This window comes from Chaetodon trifascialis, chromosome 10 (assembly GCF_039877785.1).
Source record: "Chaetodon trifascialis isolate fChaTrf1 chromosome 10, fChaTrf1.hap1, whole genome shotgun sequence".
NCBI classification, from domain to species: Eukaryota; Metazoa; Chordata; class Actinopteri; order Chaetodontiformes; family Chaetodontidae; genus Chaetodon; species Chaetodon trifascialis.
This window is the reverse complement of record NC_092065.1, coordinates 14,735,576-14,750,632: the sequence shown is the minus strand read 5'-3', so window position 1 is coordinate 14,750,632 and position 15,057 is coordinate 14,735,576. Positions and strand designations below refer to the sequence as shown.

Here is a 15,057-nt window from a genome sequence, read left to right as displayed (position 1 = left end):
AGAATGCTCATTTAGTACCGCTGCAAAGCTGCGCCTGGGTTGATCAGTACTGGTCTCGTTGTCATTCACATTGCATGGTGACGATGGATGCAACACAGACTGGGGACTGTTTGAAGTAATCTGAGCGTTATTCCCCACTTACCTTATTCTTTTCCCATAGACCCTGTTGGACTTGGGTGCATCACCTGACTATAAAGACAGTAGGGGGTTGACTCCTCTCTACCACAGCTCGATGGTTGGAGGAGACCCCTACTGCTGTGAGCTGCTGCTGCATGATCACGCACAGGTCGGCTGCGTGGATGAGAATGGCTGGCAGGAGATACACCAGGTAATGCACACTGATGCACACACATGCAGATAGGACAGTGAAGGGTGTGTGCAGACTACAAATGCAGGTGCGGGGTAAGAGGTCTCATCTTGTTTGCAGAGTTTCATTGAATTGATTTTTGTGTTTTCCCTGGTTTGAGAATTTCTTCTGTGGTGGTCGAAACCCTTGGGGGGGTCATGTGCTGGTGGGAAGCTCCAGCTTGGGAAGAAAGTTGGGGTTTTTCTTCCCACGATTCTAAAGGATTGGACATTTACCGTTTTTGCACACTTTTCAGTCAATTGTGTACTTTCAACTGCATTTCCAAGCAGAAGAAATACACTTTTTGTTTTTATACAAATGTGTGTTTGTAGGGCTACTTAAGTAAATGTATTTAGAAAACCTCATTCCACTCTTGCTGCCACTGTATCTAAGCCAGTGCCTGGCACTACAAGTAGTGGTGTCTATCTGTGTTAATTGTAGAAATAGGGTCTTGATTTATTACGTGCAAACACAACATGTTGTGTGCATTTTACACACACACCGCCTCAAGGCATGCCTTGCTCTGTAAACATAATGGAGGCCAGTGGCTACATGTTGTTTTTGTTTGTGTCAGGCCTTTTCTGCTTTATATCTCAGTAGTGACAGGAAGACACTGGAGGTCTGATGTGAACAGAGGAAATGTGTAATGGCAACATTTTTCTGTAGCGAGAGTGCGGAAATCAAGCTGATCCTAATGTTAAACAAACACTCAATGGGGTATCATCGATATGTTTATCATATGGGATGAAACTGCACTTTGTTTTCTTTTTATCTACTTTATCTCTTGCCGCTGTAAATATAATAACTTTTTTGCAGTCAATAGCAGAAAAAACAATGTCAGTCAATATTTGCCTGTCTCCTGCACCATCCTTTCATTACTCACTTGTTCCCACCAACTTCATCTTTCATCTGTTTCTCTCTCTTTGATATTTACACTACGCTATCAGCCTGGTGTAGTTCACCTTTACGTCTGGCTGTTATCATTATTGTGAAGTAATTATGAGCAAGATGAAAAGGTTTTTTTTTCTCCTAGAATAAGATGAAATCAGCTTTGTAGTGTAGGATAAGGCATAAAATGAACCAAAAGTTTAAATCTGGCTGCCATTGGTGATTAGGGAATGATTTGTGACATTCACCAATTTTCTCAAAGGTACAAACAAAATTTAGGAGTCTATGTTTGGCCTTTCAGTGTGTGGATACAGTCAGGGGTTGTAAATGGAAGGAGTGGTCACTTAGTGCTGAATCAGATCGTGTTTTTTTCTTTATAAATTTAAGTCTCTGTCAGTCTTACACATTTCCTCCACATTTCATTTCTTTCCCCTGTTTCTTCTCACATCTTTTTCTGTGTCCTTTCCAGCATTAGTATTCCAGTGGTATATATTGTGTACAATAGGATACACTGCTCAAGGTTTGATAACCAACAACAATCCCAGCATCATTTGTGTGCTGTCTCACTGCTGTCACACACTCTTAGCGAGACAGAACACGGGAGGGAGAAAACAATTGCTGGGGAGAGTTGGTGTGCTCCTTTGTCAGTGACACAGGACAAAACCATGGAGTGGGAGGGGACAAAGAGAGGACACAGATAGCGATCGGATGAAAATTTTATTGCTCACAGAAACAAAGATGCTGAAAAAATCATTTGTCTTGTCACAATGATTTTAACTCATAGATTCACAATTAGCCTCAGGTGATACAAACAAGGTTATTTGCTTTTAGAGACTGTCAACAAGATGAGCGAGGAGAAATAGCTCAAGGAAAAACACAAGGAAAAGATCCAATTGTTTCAACGTTTCTGAGGTTTTTCGAAGCGTAGTGTTATTCCAAGCTATTCCACTAGAAACATTGCTCCATCTGTAGTTTGTGGGAAAGCGAAGATGTAGGTTGCATTGAAAAACTGGCTGGGTTTGGCCAAACAAGCAGAGACAGACTTGGGCTGCAGAGACAGACAGTGGTTGTGGAGACAGACAGTGGCTGCAGAGACAGACTGGGGATGCAGAGACAGACTGGGGATCCAAAGACAGACTGGGGATGCAGAGACAGACAGGGGCTGCAGAGACAGACAGGGGCTGCAGAGACAGACTGGGGCTGCAGAGACAGACAGGGGATGCAGAGACAGACTGGGGATGCAGAGACAGACTGGGGATGCAGAGACAGACAGGGGATGCAGAGACAGACAGGGGCTGCAGAGACAGACAGGGGCTGCAGAGACAGACAGGGGCTGCTGAGACAGACTGGGGCTGCAGAAACAGACTGGGGATGCAGAGACAGACAGGGAATGCAGAGACAGACAGAGGCTGCAGAGACAGACTGGGGATGCAGAGACAGACAGGGAATGCAGAGACAGACAGAGGCTGCAGAGACAGACAGGGGATGCAGACAAATTCTTGATTGTTTCTCTAACATATTTTTTTTTCCCTTGATTGTGATTGGTCAGCTCACAAAACCACATTGTGCTGTTGACTCTGTCTCTGATTAATGAGACCTTTGTCATACTCAAAGTATGTTGCGCTCATCATGTACATTGTGACTGTTCCCTTTTGTGTTTCAGTAAGGGTTGATTTTGTAAAAAGAGTAAAAGACTGAATCTGTCCTTCCAGGCATGCCGCTACGGCCACGTGCAGCACCTGGAACACCTGCTGTTCTATGGAGCTGACATGAGCGCCCAGAATGCATCTGGAAACACCGCCCTGCATGTGTGTGCTCTCTACAACCAGGTACCAGATATTAAACATTCGTATTATGGCTTGTGTGCTGAAGTGAACCGAGTGGTTGTAGATGCTTGAACTTATACTGTATTTTCTCTGCTTGTATACCTTGTAGACCCAAACTGCTTGCAGTGAGTGTTCACAAACATTGTCACTGAAGTTGATCTGAAGAATCATCTGGTATCAATGTTCTGTTTGGCTATTGGGCTGCTGGGCTTGATGTGTCCGTATATATGAATTGTAGCATTAATGTTTGGTCATTTTGTGGTATTGTGGTGCAGCATCCTCCAGGAGCTGAGGGAGCAGCCCGTGTGCTGCAGCACTGAACCTGGTGGGGCTTCATTGTCGTCCTCAAGGACACTTATGAGACACGTTACTGTATAGGGTCTTCTTTGCAGGATAGCATTCATGTCATTCTTTGCCTCTGCGAGTGTGTGTTTGCACCTGCAAGCACACTTGTGTGTACTTGAGTGGCATCCTGAAGCAGAGGTATCCTTTATCTGGTTATTATCGCTGCTGTATTTGTTGCCTGTAGTAATAATGGACTGAACGAGGAGATTTGAAGACAAGTGTGCGTGTGGCACTGAAATGGCTGAAGATCAGGGATATTTTTCCCATGTGGGTTGCTAACACTGCGCATTAATGCACTTTGTCCACAGCAGACAGTTTTTTGTTGTAGTTTATTCACTTTGATGCTTTGTATGTAAGAGCAGACTGACACCTCAGAGATCAGTGTCAGACTGGAACTGTGTGCACTTGTGCAGGTTAATTATAAGCTTATAAACTGTGCTCATATGGACCAAAGATCTGCTTGGATTCTACAGTGACAACCTCAAAATCTCATTCATGAGTCCAGTGCACAATGAGGATCTTACCTTGGTCTGTATTTCCAGTCATTCTCTGTCTTAAAGGAAAAGGTTTGCATTGTTTTGTGTTTTTCTTTTGTCAACAAATCCTATGAAAAGAGGTCAGTCTTTGAAAAGCACACATATATGCACACGCACATATGTTGGGGACTGATTTCAGCTGCACATTATCACATATTTTGTGTTCTAGTGAGTATTTATGGAAGCAAAACCATGTTCTTTGGCCCTGATGCAAAATAAACTACAGTGTTTGTGGTAATATATGTCACCCAGGGCCACACTGATGTGTTTTTGATAGACTTAGACAACAATAAATGTCTATGGCACAGAGGAAAATACTGTATAGGGATACACAGGCGATACTTGTTTTAGGGAAAGGTTTGTGTTAATTGTTGTCATAAGAAAAATGTAGAAGATTCACAGTCTTTAAGTGATTTTCTGTCTTTTCTACAACAGTCAGCTCTGAGAGAACTTGTTCGTGCATACCTGCCAACCTTTGCAATCAGTAATTTTCCACTGCCTAGAAATACAAAAGAAACACATAGTGTGTTTATTTTAAAATATGAATGAATGCATTCTATATCAGGAGCGGTACAAGAGGACATTGGGAGATGAGGGCAGTGAAAACCATCATGCCCATGGGAAAACGATGAGTGGTGTTAGATACAGCGTGCCCATGTGCCCCGTTGTCCTGTTCTGTTAGAGGCTGCTCGAAGAGAAACATGTAACTGGCTGATCTGGAAGAGGCTTTTCTGCTGCTTCATTGGGAAATGGAGAGTAGTGCTCAGTTCATGAACATTAAATGAGCACTTTACTCCACTCTCTCTCTCACTCACTCTCTCTCCTTTGCATACAAACAAGTGAAAAATGTGTGCACGCATGCATGCGTGTGTGCGCGCGCGTTATAATTGTACTGCTCGGCTTATTCCAGTCATGAGGAATGTCGACCTGCTTCAGCTGGACTGGAACGCCATAGTCTCGGGAGGGAGGGAGGGTGTGAGTGAGTGAGTGAGTGAGTGAGTGAGTGAGTGAGTGAGTGAGTGAGTGAGTGAGTGAGTGAGTGAGTGAGTGAGTGAGTGAGAGAGAGCATGGGTTTGGGAAGCAAAGCATCAAAAGTTGATATGCGCTGTTCCACGTGACTGAAGTCATTACACGTTCCACTTCTTAGTGGAGGAAGGTGTGTGTGTGTGTGTGTGTGTGTGTGTGTGTGTGTGTGTGTGTGTGTGTGTGTGTGTGTGTGTGTGTGTGTGTGTGTGTGTGTGTCAGGGAGCGTATAATCAAAGATAGAATAGATGAACTGTTTAATTTACCATTACTTCTAAGTATACAGTCTGGTAATGGACATTGCCCCAGCTCCTGTGTGCTCCAACTGTGAAGGATGTCTGTTAATCCTGACATTGGAGGCTGAGTACCACGTTGAGCTGATAGATCCCAGAAACAGTTTCTCTTAGCGGGGTTCCGGCAAGCACAAAACAGCCCGGCTCAGATGATTATGCGCCATTACAAAAAGAAATGGGCTTGTAGAATTGACCATGAACCTGGTAGTCCAGTGGAAAAGATCAATATATCTATCTGGAGAGAGAAAAGAGAGTGCGTCAGATGGAGGGACAGATAGTTGAAGATGGGAGGGAATGGATGAATGACAAGATCATAATCAGCAGCAGAATTAGCTTAATCAATGGTCTGAAAGTCCTATTCCTATGGGAGTCTGGGTGGACATGAACATTTACTCACTGGGCTTTTAGCTTAGCAGGTGTGATCAGCAGTAGTAAATGAAGGCATGGCAGGGGTCCTTTACCTGGCAGACAGATCCATGGGAGGTGTTTGGAGAAATGATTGAGAAAGGACACAGTAAGTAATGGCAAGTGGGGACAACACTGATGAGTAAAATTAAAGAGAGTTTTCACAAGACACACACACACAGAACTGCCCAAACCAGTCAGATCAATGACATCTTGGGAAAACTTTATAATAAGCTGTAGAGAGAAAGTATCAATTTCATGCTACACTGTTTGTATTATGCTGTTTTATAGAAAATGAGGAAGAATTCAGCTCTTATTTAAATTGTCTAGGTCTTAAATCATGCATGCTATATGTAAGCTCTGCATTCAGAGGATGATGCCAAACAGCTCCTCCGATTCTAATGAGAGAAGGAATCCTCAAATGTGTAAACATGGCGGTAAGACATACCATCTGTCACACTCTTTACACATGACTGACCTCCGTCATTACTTAAAAGTACTTGACTTAGCTCACTGCGTATTCCTATGAAGCTAATGTAATCACATCTAGCAAACCATGGTGAGGACTACAGGAATGGTTGTCTTAATGAATTCCTATAGGAAGCCTTGGAGAATAGAGCAAGACAGATGGCCCAAACTGTAATTGGCCTCCGTGTGTGTGTGTGTGTGTGTGTGTGTGTGTGTGTGCGTGTGTGTGTGCCTGTGTGTGCGTGTGTGTGTGTGTGTGTGTGTGTGTGTGTGTGTGTGTGTGTGTGTGTGTATACACAATGCATCTGTGCAAAACAGTGGAGAATGTCTCTAAAAGGCACAAATTCAAGAATTCAGCTGTTGAGGTTCTCAAACCTTTGTTAATTGGGTTATTTAAGAAGGTAACACGTGTGAACATCAACACCAGACACAAATATGATAAAACAAGGTTAATATCTTGTAACATGCATGTAAATAGAGAGGTGTGCCAGATGGGCTCTCTGTGTAACCACTGGTTCCCAAAGTGGGTGCCACAGCAGCCTGCGGTGCCTCGAGGACACATTCAAGAATTAGTCTACTCGGCTAACAGCTTAATGGACATGTTTTGGCTGCTTGTGGAAGACAGATATCAATTATTGTCTGATGTTCATTCACTGTGGTATTGTGTGTTCCCAATATCATGTCATGTGATGTGGCTCTCTCATCCCTGGTACACATCAACACAAGACAAGAAAGCGCCTGTTGATGGAGTCAGACCTGTAGGTTGCGCTGTCTCTCCCCACATCAACATAACGTCCCATCAAAATCTTTTTGAGTCTTTTTTTGTTCATTGTCCTTTTATACCTTAAATATAAGTTCATTATAACTTTGAAAACATTGAAGGGGTTTCCTCCTTAATAACCCCCACTAAAAACATGCAAAGAGATCACCGCCTGACCAACGGTGACGAAAAAGGATGGGTCCCTGGGCGCGGGCACTGGCATCGGCTGGCAGCTGGCAGCCCACTGCTCCTGGTCTGCCGCAGAGGAACAACGGACCGAGGATGGGTCAAACGCGGAAAAATAATTTCACATAAAGCATGGCGTGTGTACAGTCTCCTCCTCCCTGTAGCATGTGTGTGCTGTGATGAATAAAGTATAAATCTTATCTTGTCTTATCTTACTTAACCTATTAGCGTATTTAATTGGATTCAGTTTTTATTTTAAGTTAAATATCTATCAGTAAATTTGCAGAGCTTTCATTGAGTGACTGAGAAGAGGCCTGTATTATCTAAGTTAATGTGATGTAATAAATTAAAATTATTGTTTGAGCAAAAACAAAATCATTTGAATGAGGGTCTGTGAACTTCTGCCTTCCACTGCGACAGACGTTCAACCTTGACGACACTAAAGGTGTCACTGTAGTACCAGATTGTGAAATGGCATTTACCACCCATTCTTCTTTATATCTTTTTTTCTCTCTCTCCGAGCACTATCCATGGCTAAAAGAAAGTTTAGCCGAAACTCTTCAGGCGAGCCTTGATTTCTTATAACTGTGTGCTAAAATAGCAGGATAGACTGTAATGCATGGAATTCTTTATGATGACCTGCAAATATACATGAGTGAGATCAATCAGCTGTTGTGTTCTGTTGCGTGACAGCTATCTTTTCCCTTTAACGTATCTCCATGTCCTCTACATTCCTTTAATACTTCTATCTATTGTTTTCTTTGTGATGCCTTCCTTCTGAACAACCTTAATCAACAGATCTCTCCTTTAATTTTGCACATGTACTCACAGATCTGTCTGAATAAAACGTACATGTCATCTACATACTATACATGTTGTATAGTTAACTCACATTTTGTTTAGATTGCTTTGGAAAAGGTGATCATTGTGAGTGTGTCTGTGTGCATGTGAGCACGCGCACATGCGTGTGCACACACGTGCACGCAATTGCGTAATGTATGTGTGGTTAGCAGTTAGCTAAGCTAACAGCATACGTGTGTCTACTGATTTATTGAGTTGTTTTAACCTGCTTACATAAGTGAAATTGCATCATGCACATAACACACTCAACTTAAATCTAACCAAATAGGTTTATTACCTTAAACTGCAACCATTTTGCAACATTAACCACATGTGAGAAAGACTTTCTGGCAGGCATTTCATATACAGGTGCTAAGGCTAGCTTCTGCCTCTTTTGAGACACCAAGGGGTGTGACAAGAACATCAGCGTTTGACAGCCTGGGAATGAGATCGGGTTGACGTTATACAGCCTGCTCAGTTCAGAGTGACAATGTAACAGCTAACACTTTGAATGCAGTGCAATCAAACATTGTTAAAAGTTGCAAATATACTTTAGCTCCCATCTATGTGATTTACCAGAAGAGAGCACCCCAGGGCATTAGTGCTAGTCTCATGCAGTAGTCCATCTGGTATAATACAGTAGTTGTTCTTCAGATAGATTCTACTTGATGAGTAAAGTCACATCAGTATTATTATTAACTGAACCACATGTTCAATTAATCTATGCATGCGTGCCTCTGAATGTGTGACTCAGTGGTGACAGGAGTCACCAGAGTCATTATGCTCCCGGTAAGCTAGTCCTGTTATTTCTGCTCTGTGTTAAATTACATATCGACCCTCAGCCAGCCAGCACGTAGACACATAACCACGTCTGTCAATCTAGAATTGGGCTATTTTTTGCCAGAGGGGCCTGTGCTCATTTACACACACACACACACACACACACACACACACACACACACACACACACACACACACACACACACACACACACACACACACACACACACAAAATACGGCAATAATCTGACACACAAGAAAGAGAATGTGTGGGTGTAGCAAGTAACACAGCTTGTAAGGCCGTTTTGTAGTTAGCCAAGAGTCTCTCAGTTCTTGTTTGGGGGATTTTGACCGATTCTTTCCTTGCAAAAGGCTTCTATTTCTGTGACGTTCTTGGACCGTCGTCTTTCATGCACTTTCAGAGGGCACTGTGAGGGCCATGGCAAAACTTTCAGCTTGTGCCTCTTGAGGTAGTCCATTATGGATTTTGAGATGTGTTTAGGATCATTATCCTGTTGTAGAAACCATAATCTTTTCGTCTGCAGTTTTTTTTTTACAGACTGTGTGATGCTTGATTGCAGAATTTGCTGGTATTTAATTGACTCCATTCTTCCCTCTACCAGGGAAATGTGCCCTGTGCCACTGGCTGCAACATAGCCCAAAGCATGATCGATCCACCCCTGTGTTTGGTAGTTGGAGAGGTTTTCTTTTATGAAATTCTGCAACCTTTTTTCTCCAAATATACCTTCCCTCATTGTGGCCAAAAAGTTCAGTTTAACTTCATCAGTCCACAGGACTTGTTTCCAAAATGCATCAGGCTTGTTCAGATGTTCCTTTGCAAACTTCTGACGCTGGATTTTGTGGTGAGGACACAGAATCAGAATCAGAAAAAAAACTTTATTGCCAAGTACGATTTTACACATATGAGGAATTTGTTTTGGTGAAGTTGGTGCATGACACATCTACTAAGAATAAGCTATTAAAGAAGTAGAAAATATAGCAATATAAATATATATACACAAGTCTATTTTTTTTTTTTTTTCCAAAGCACAGTCTGTTTTTCGTTTTTTGTTTTTTTTCTGGAAACACAGTTTGTTTTTTCAGAAAGAAGTACAAGCTGAAAGGAAAAGCTTAAAGCAGGAAAGGTTTTCTGCTGATGACTCCTTCATGAAAGTCATATTTGTGCAGGTGTCGCTGCACAGCAGACCAGTGCACCACCAGTTCTTCCTGAAGGTCTTTTGCAGTCAAACAGAGGGTTTGAGTTGCCTTTCTTGGAAGGTTTTCTTGTTATTCCAGACCTCAACTTGATTTCCACTGTGTCATTTCTTAATTAAATCGCAAAGTAAGGAAACAGCTTCCTGAAAACACTTTGCTATCTTCTTATAGACTTCTTCTGCTTTGTGAGCATCAGTTATTTTAATTGTGTGCTAGGTAGCTGCTTAGAGGAGCCTATGCCTGCTGACTGTTGACACGGTCTCATTGTGGGGACTCACCTTACTTGTGGGGGCAAAATGTAAGTCCCCATAATGTGAATTATTAAATTTTAAGGTGAAGACTGGGGTTAAGGTTAGGTTAAGGTTAGGGTTAGGGTTAGGCAAGTAGTGCTTTATGGTTAGGATACGTCTCCTGGAAATGGATGTAAATCTATGCTATGTCCCCAAAAGTGATGAAGTCTAACTTGTGTGTGTGTTTCAGAGTTTCATACATGTTGGAGGTTAAGAGCTTATATTGCTGTGTGTGTATCTGTGTATGTGTGTTCTTGTTCTCTCATTTTTTCACAGCACTGTACAGCAGCTGCTATATAATTTTACGGGTCACTGTGTTTTCGGTGAAATGTTTGGTGAATGATATTCTATACGATCAATACTTCACCAATGCCTCGTGTTACTGATGTTCCGTTCATGTCACCTCTCTAAACCACAATCTTCCTTGTGGCTCGTGTATATACATCCTGTGCTATTTCCACCTGGACTAATCTTGTAATCAGTATACCTGCTCTAAGATCAGCGGTGCTTGTGGTGTGAGCAGCACAGCAGCACAGCGATGTTCAAAGTCTTGTTCTTTGCACGTGGCTTAAGGGGCATATGTGTCCATATGAGTGCTCGTGTGGGAAATAGTGTAAAATCAAATATTTAATGAATTTCTTGACTGTAATTATTGCTGTCTAAACATAGCCGACAATCACTTCTGTTACAACACAGCTGTTAAAAAAGGAAACATGTCCATGTTTGAATAAGGATAGCCTTTCATTACCTCCCGCCTTTCATATTCCTCCCAAACCTACACAGTTCTGTGTTTGGTAGGTTGCGGGGACACTGGCGTGCACAGGTTTTCTCTTGTTCATACTCCACTGCCACCAGAGCTGCCTTTGTTCTTCTTAAACAGTCCTCATACTTGCAGGCTTATGTCTTTTGGAGTTTATCAAAGAGGTTGCTTGTAATGCTGCAGGCAACAACTGTCGCACTGCACAGCCCGATAATGACTCTATTTCTCTCGATATTCTGCTTTTTAAAACCATGTCCAAATTGTATAAAGTTTGGTTTTCCTAACCGTTGTCCAGTCATTCGGCCTCTGTGGCAGTGTGTCGTCCATTTCCTGACCTTCACCTTTTTTTTAGAGTTCACACATCAATTTGTTTTAGCAAAATTCATAAATGTCTGCACATTTTTAGGGTGCAAGGCCCAAAGGTGCAGAACGCTGTTGTGTTTGTGCTGGTTTATTATTATTATTGTTTGTTGTATGTTTATTGTTTTTGATTAATTTTTTGGCTGCAATGGCTGAAATTGCTGGGAGCTTGAATGAGCAAGAAACATATTAGGGCCCATACCTGGAAAATGATGTGCAAGTGCCTCCCAAGACATGTGAGTACATGTGGCCAGATGGCGTCACTGTAATTAAGGCCTGAAAATTGTATTTTGGAAAAGCCACACCTGAAGTCCAAGTGACTTGAAAGTCCAGCTTAATGTGCTCCACAAAAAAGCCTCTTGGACAATGTAAGTCAGCCATGATGGATTTTCTGCCATTCTAAAATTTTTGAAAAACAGTGTTATGAATAGAACATGTCAGATTTTTATTGCATCGATGCCTTAATGGGCATTCAGCAGCTGTATTTCATTTCTTTTTGTTGTTGTTGTTTGCCTGTCAGTGATATTGACATTAATAGCTGTAATAATGTGAGTTGATTTGATGTTTTAGGTGCGCTTTATCTGATGTGACATTTGAAATCCAGTGTATAATGATAGCAACAGTATAGCCAAAATCCATGTCATTGCACATGATGTATACTTTGTATACCACCCACCTCCAATAGAGGGCCACTTTGAAACTTGAAAATGACACCCACAGGAACTCCACACATCTGTGTGTGTGTGTGTGTGTGTGTGTGTGTGTGTGTGTGTGTGTGTGTGTGTGTGTGTGTGTGTGTGTGTGTGTGTGTGTGTGTGTTGCTGCATGTGGTAAAATCAAATAGAATGACATTTACAGTAAGAGCTAAATACATCATTCATTTCTCTGTTCATTCAGGATAGCTGTGCAAGAGTTCTCCTTTTCCGGGGGGCCAATAAAGAGATAAAGAACTACAACAGCCAGACTGCTTTTCAGGTATGTGTGCTGTCCAAGAACCTCTGTATGTTACTGTGATATTTACACAGAGCTGAATGGGTTGAATGACTTGCCTTATCCAGCCGGATGCTGCTACATTGAATGTGTCGATTGCTATTAAAAACTTAAGCAGCATAACAGCCCACCCCCCACCCCCAAATTCCAGTGTTGCTAATTGATGAAGTCTGTATGAAATTGGCACTGTCACAGATTTCCAGTGCAGATCAAAATGAATTTGTTTGTACACAAGGTAGGCCGGTCCACTCAGTGCCTAGAACACTGCCACTCATATAGATTTTACACATCTGCCATAACTGAGGACTGAATGTCTCAAACATTTATTAGGAAAGTGAGTGAGGGGAAAACAGATGTATTTCTATTCATTTATTTTTGTTTTTCTTTTTGTATAGAATCATATTTTGTTGTTCTCCACTTTTCATCACTTATGCGTTTGCTCTTTTCCTTCCCCTGCCCTCCTCTCCTCTCCCCACCTCCAGGTGGCTATTATAGCAGGAAACTTTGATCTGGCTGAAATCATAAAGGTCCACAAAGCATCAGATGTTGGTAAGTTGACAGCAGTGGTAGAGTATCACCAGGCTTCATCAGTGTTTTATAGATTTAATATAGTGTCAGGGAGTCATCAGGTTGAAGAATGGCTGAGCGTTGATGGAGGAGAAGCTCAAGGAAAGTGATTACAGGTTCTATACAGAGGTGTTGAGAAATGAGGGAAAGGAGATGGAAATGTAAGGGACATGGAGAATGTTTCAGGGGTTTGTTGGATCCCTGCTGAGTCCAGCAGTTCCTCTTGTGACATGAACACACAGGAAAACTCTGCCATCTAGTGTGGACAGGACGTAATACCCACTTTCTACATTGTGACATAGCTTCATTCAGTGTTATTTAAAATAGGTATTATGAGGAATGTGTGCAATTAATGCTTCATTCATTCTAAATGATAGATTTGCCACTCTGCCATGACACAATAGATTCACTTCAACCAGCCAGTCTGCTGTTTGTGTCATCCAAACACACACTGTTAATTATTGTGACAAGCTTAAGTTTTTCATGATGGGAACATTTAATTCACAGCTGCAACCCTGACTCCAAAAAGTCTGGGCCCCTGTGTAAAAGGTAAATTAAATCAGAATGCACTCATTTGCAAGCATATTGTGTTTACTGACAACAGTTTTACTAAGCGTTCCTGAGCCCATGTACTAATATCCTTTGTACATTCATGTGTTCACAAAGTGGTGAACCTAGCCCCACCCTTGCTTGTGAATGACGAGGATGCCCTTTTCATACCCAATCACCTGTTTCCAGTGAACCTGTTTACCTGTGGAATGTTCCAAACAGGTGTTTTTGGAGCATTCCACAACTTTCCCAGTCTTTAGCTGCTCCTGTCCCAACTTGTTTGAAACATGTTGCTGCATCAAATTCAGAATATGTTTATATTTACAAAAATCAATGAAGTTGATGAGATAAAGCATTAAATATTTTGTCTTTTTAATCTTTTCAATCAAGTATATGTCTAAAACGATTAGCAAATTATTGCATTCTGTTGTATTCATGCTTAACATAGCATCCCAACTTTTTGGGAATTGGGGTTGTAAAATAAAAATTCAGTGATCAGTGTTAAAATATGATAACTGATTAGACCACCGTGGTTCAGTAACCTCTGCTTTGCTCCGCTTCCATCACTTCCAGATCCATTATATTTGATCCCTGTGTAAAACATTCAGTATAGTTTATCACTTCAGAAATACATTGCAAAGTAAACTGAGATTAGTGCCACTTAGTAACAAGCTTTAAACAAATATGAGTGACCTTGGAATGTGTGGCGCTGCAGTTGTTTCCCCATCAAAGCATTCTGTTTATTCTGCTTGCTGCCGTAGCTTCATATGATATGTTAATGCTATTTACGAGTAATCCAGGCCTGAATGTGTGTCTCTCTCTCCTCTCAGTGCCTTTCAGGGAGACCCCCTCCTACACCAACCGTCGACGTGCGATGCCTGGCCCCCTGCCCTCGCCACGTTCCTTGCTCCGCTCTGCGAGCGACAACAACCTGAACGGGGACCATGATCACATCCAAAGTCAGGCCTCCAGAGAAATTCGCGGCCGTCAGGGTCACTCCCCTGTCCCCTCACTGCGCAGTCTGCCAGCTCTTGGGCAGCAGCACAGCAGCCTTGGAGAGGTAAGATGGAGCCAGTGAGGCTGTGCGGGTGCATTTGAACTCTTAATGCACATTTTAGCATGAAATTGAGAGTAGGGAGTAATGAAAGGGATTTTGGTCCATATGTAACGCAAAGGCGATTGCAATGTTAACACTATATCACATATGATGCTCATTTACATGTGCATATGATACTGGTCTTTTCTTCTGCTCTCAGAGCCGTCACGGAGAGATCCCTGACAGCAGTCTCCAGAGTACAGGCAGCTCCAGGTCTTCCCATTCCCGCTCGCCATCGCTACATCACATGCATGAAGAGGACAAGCCTGTTCCCAGAAGGTCCCACAGCCATGGCTACCCTCACGGTCATGGCCATCGTGGAAGACTCAGGTCTGTAAGATTTGCTTTGACCTCAGCTCAACCTCATGTGTTATTTCTACTAAACGAGTTTTTAGAGAGCTTTGTAAACAAGCAAATTTCTTCCTTCCTGCTAATTCATGTCTCACACTTGCCAGTCTTGGCAGCTATTCACTTTAAATACATCATCTCTGATTGGCCTTGCGATTATGCGCCTACTTCGATATTTAAACCACA

General features: G+C 42.2%; 1 protein-coding gene across 6 annotated transcripts in view; it reads left to right on the top strand.

Moving 5' to 3' along the window:
• shank3a (SH3 and multiple ankyrin repeat domains 3a) overlaps positions 1 to 15,057 on the top strand; it is a 149,720-nt gene that overhangs the window by 60,387 nt on the left and 74,276 nt on the right. For 5 of the 6 annotated variants that reach the window (XM_070971326.1, XM_070971328.1, XM_070971331.1 and 2 more), the window contains 6 exons: positions 161 to 328; positions 2,947 to 3,063; positions 12,219 to 12,296; positions 12,794 to 12,860; positions 14,258 to 14,487; positions 14,684 to 14,853. In XM_070971326.1, the coding sequence (XP_070827427.1) occupies positions 161 to 328; positions 2,947 to 3,063; positions 12,219 to 12,296; positions 12,794 to 12,860; positions 14,258 to 14,487; positions 14,684 to 14,853 (830 nt within the window). The remainder of the gene's footprint in view (positions 1 to 160; positions 329 to 2,946; positions 3,064 to 12,218; positions 12,297 to 12,793; positions 12,861 to 14,257; positions 14,488 to 14,683; positions 14,854 to 15,057) is intronic. The other variant, XM_070971327.1, reaches the window with a different exon arrangement.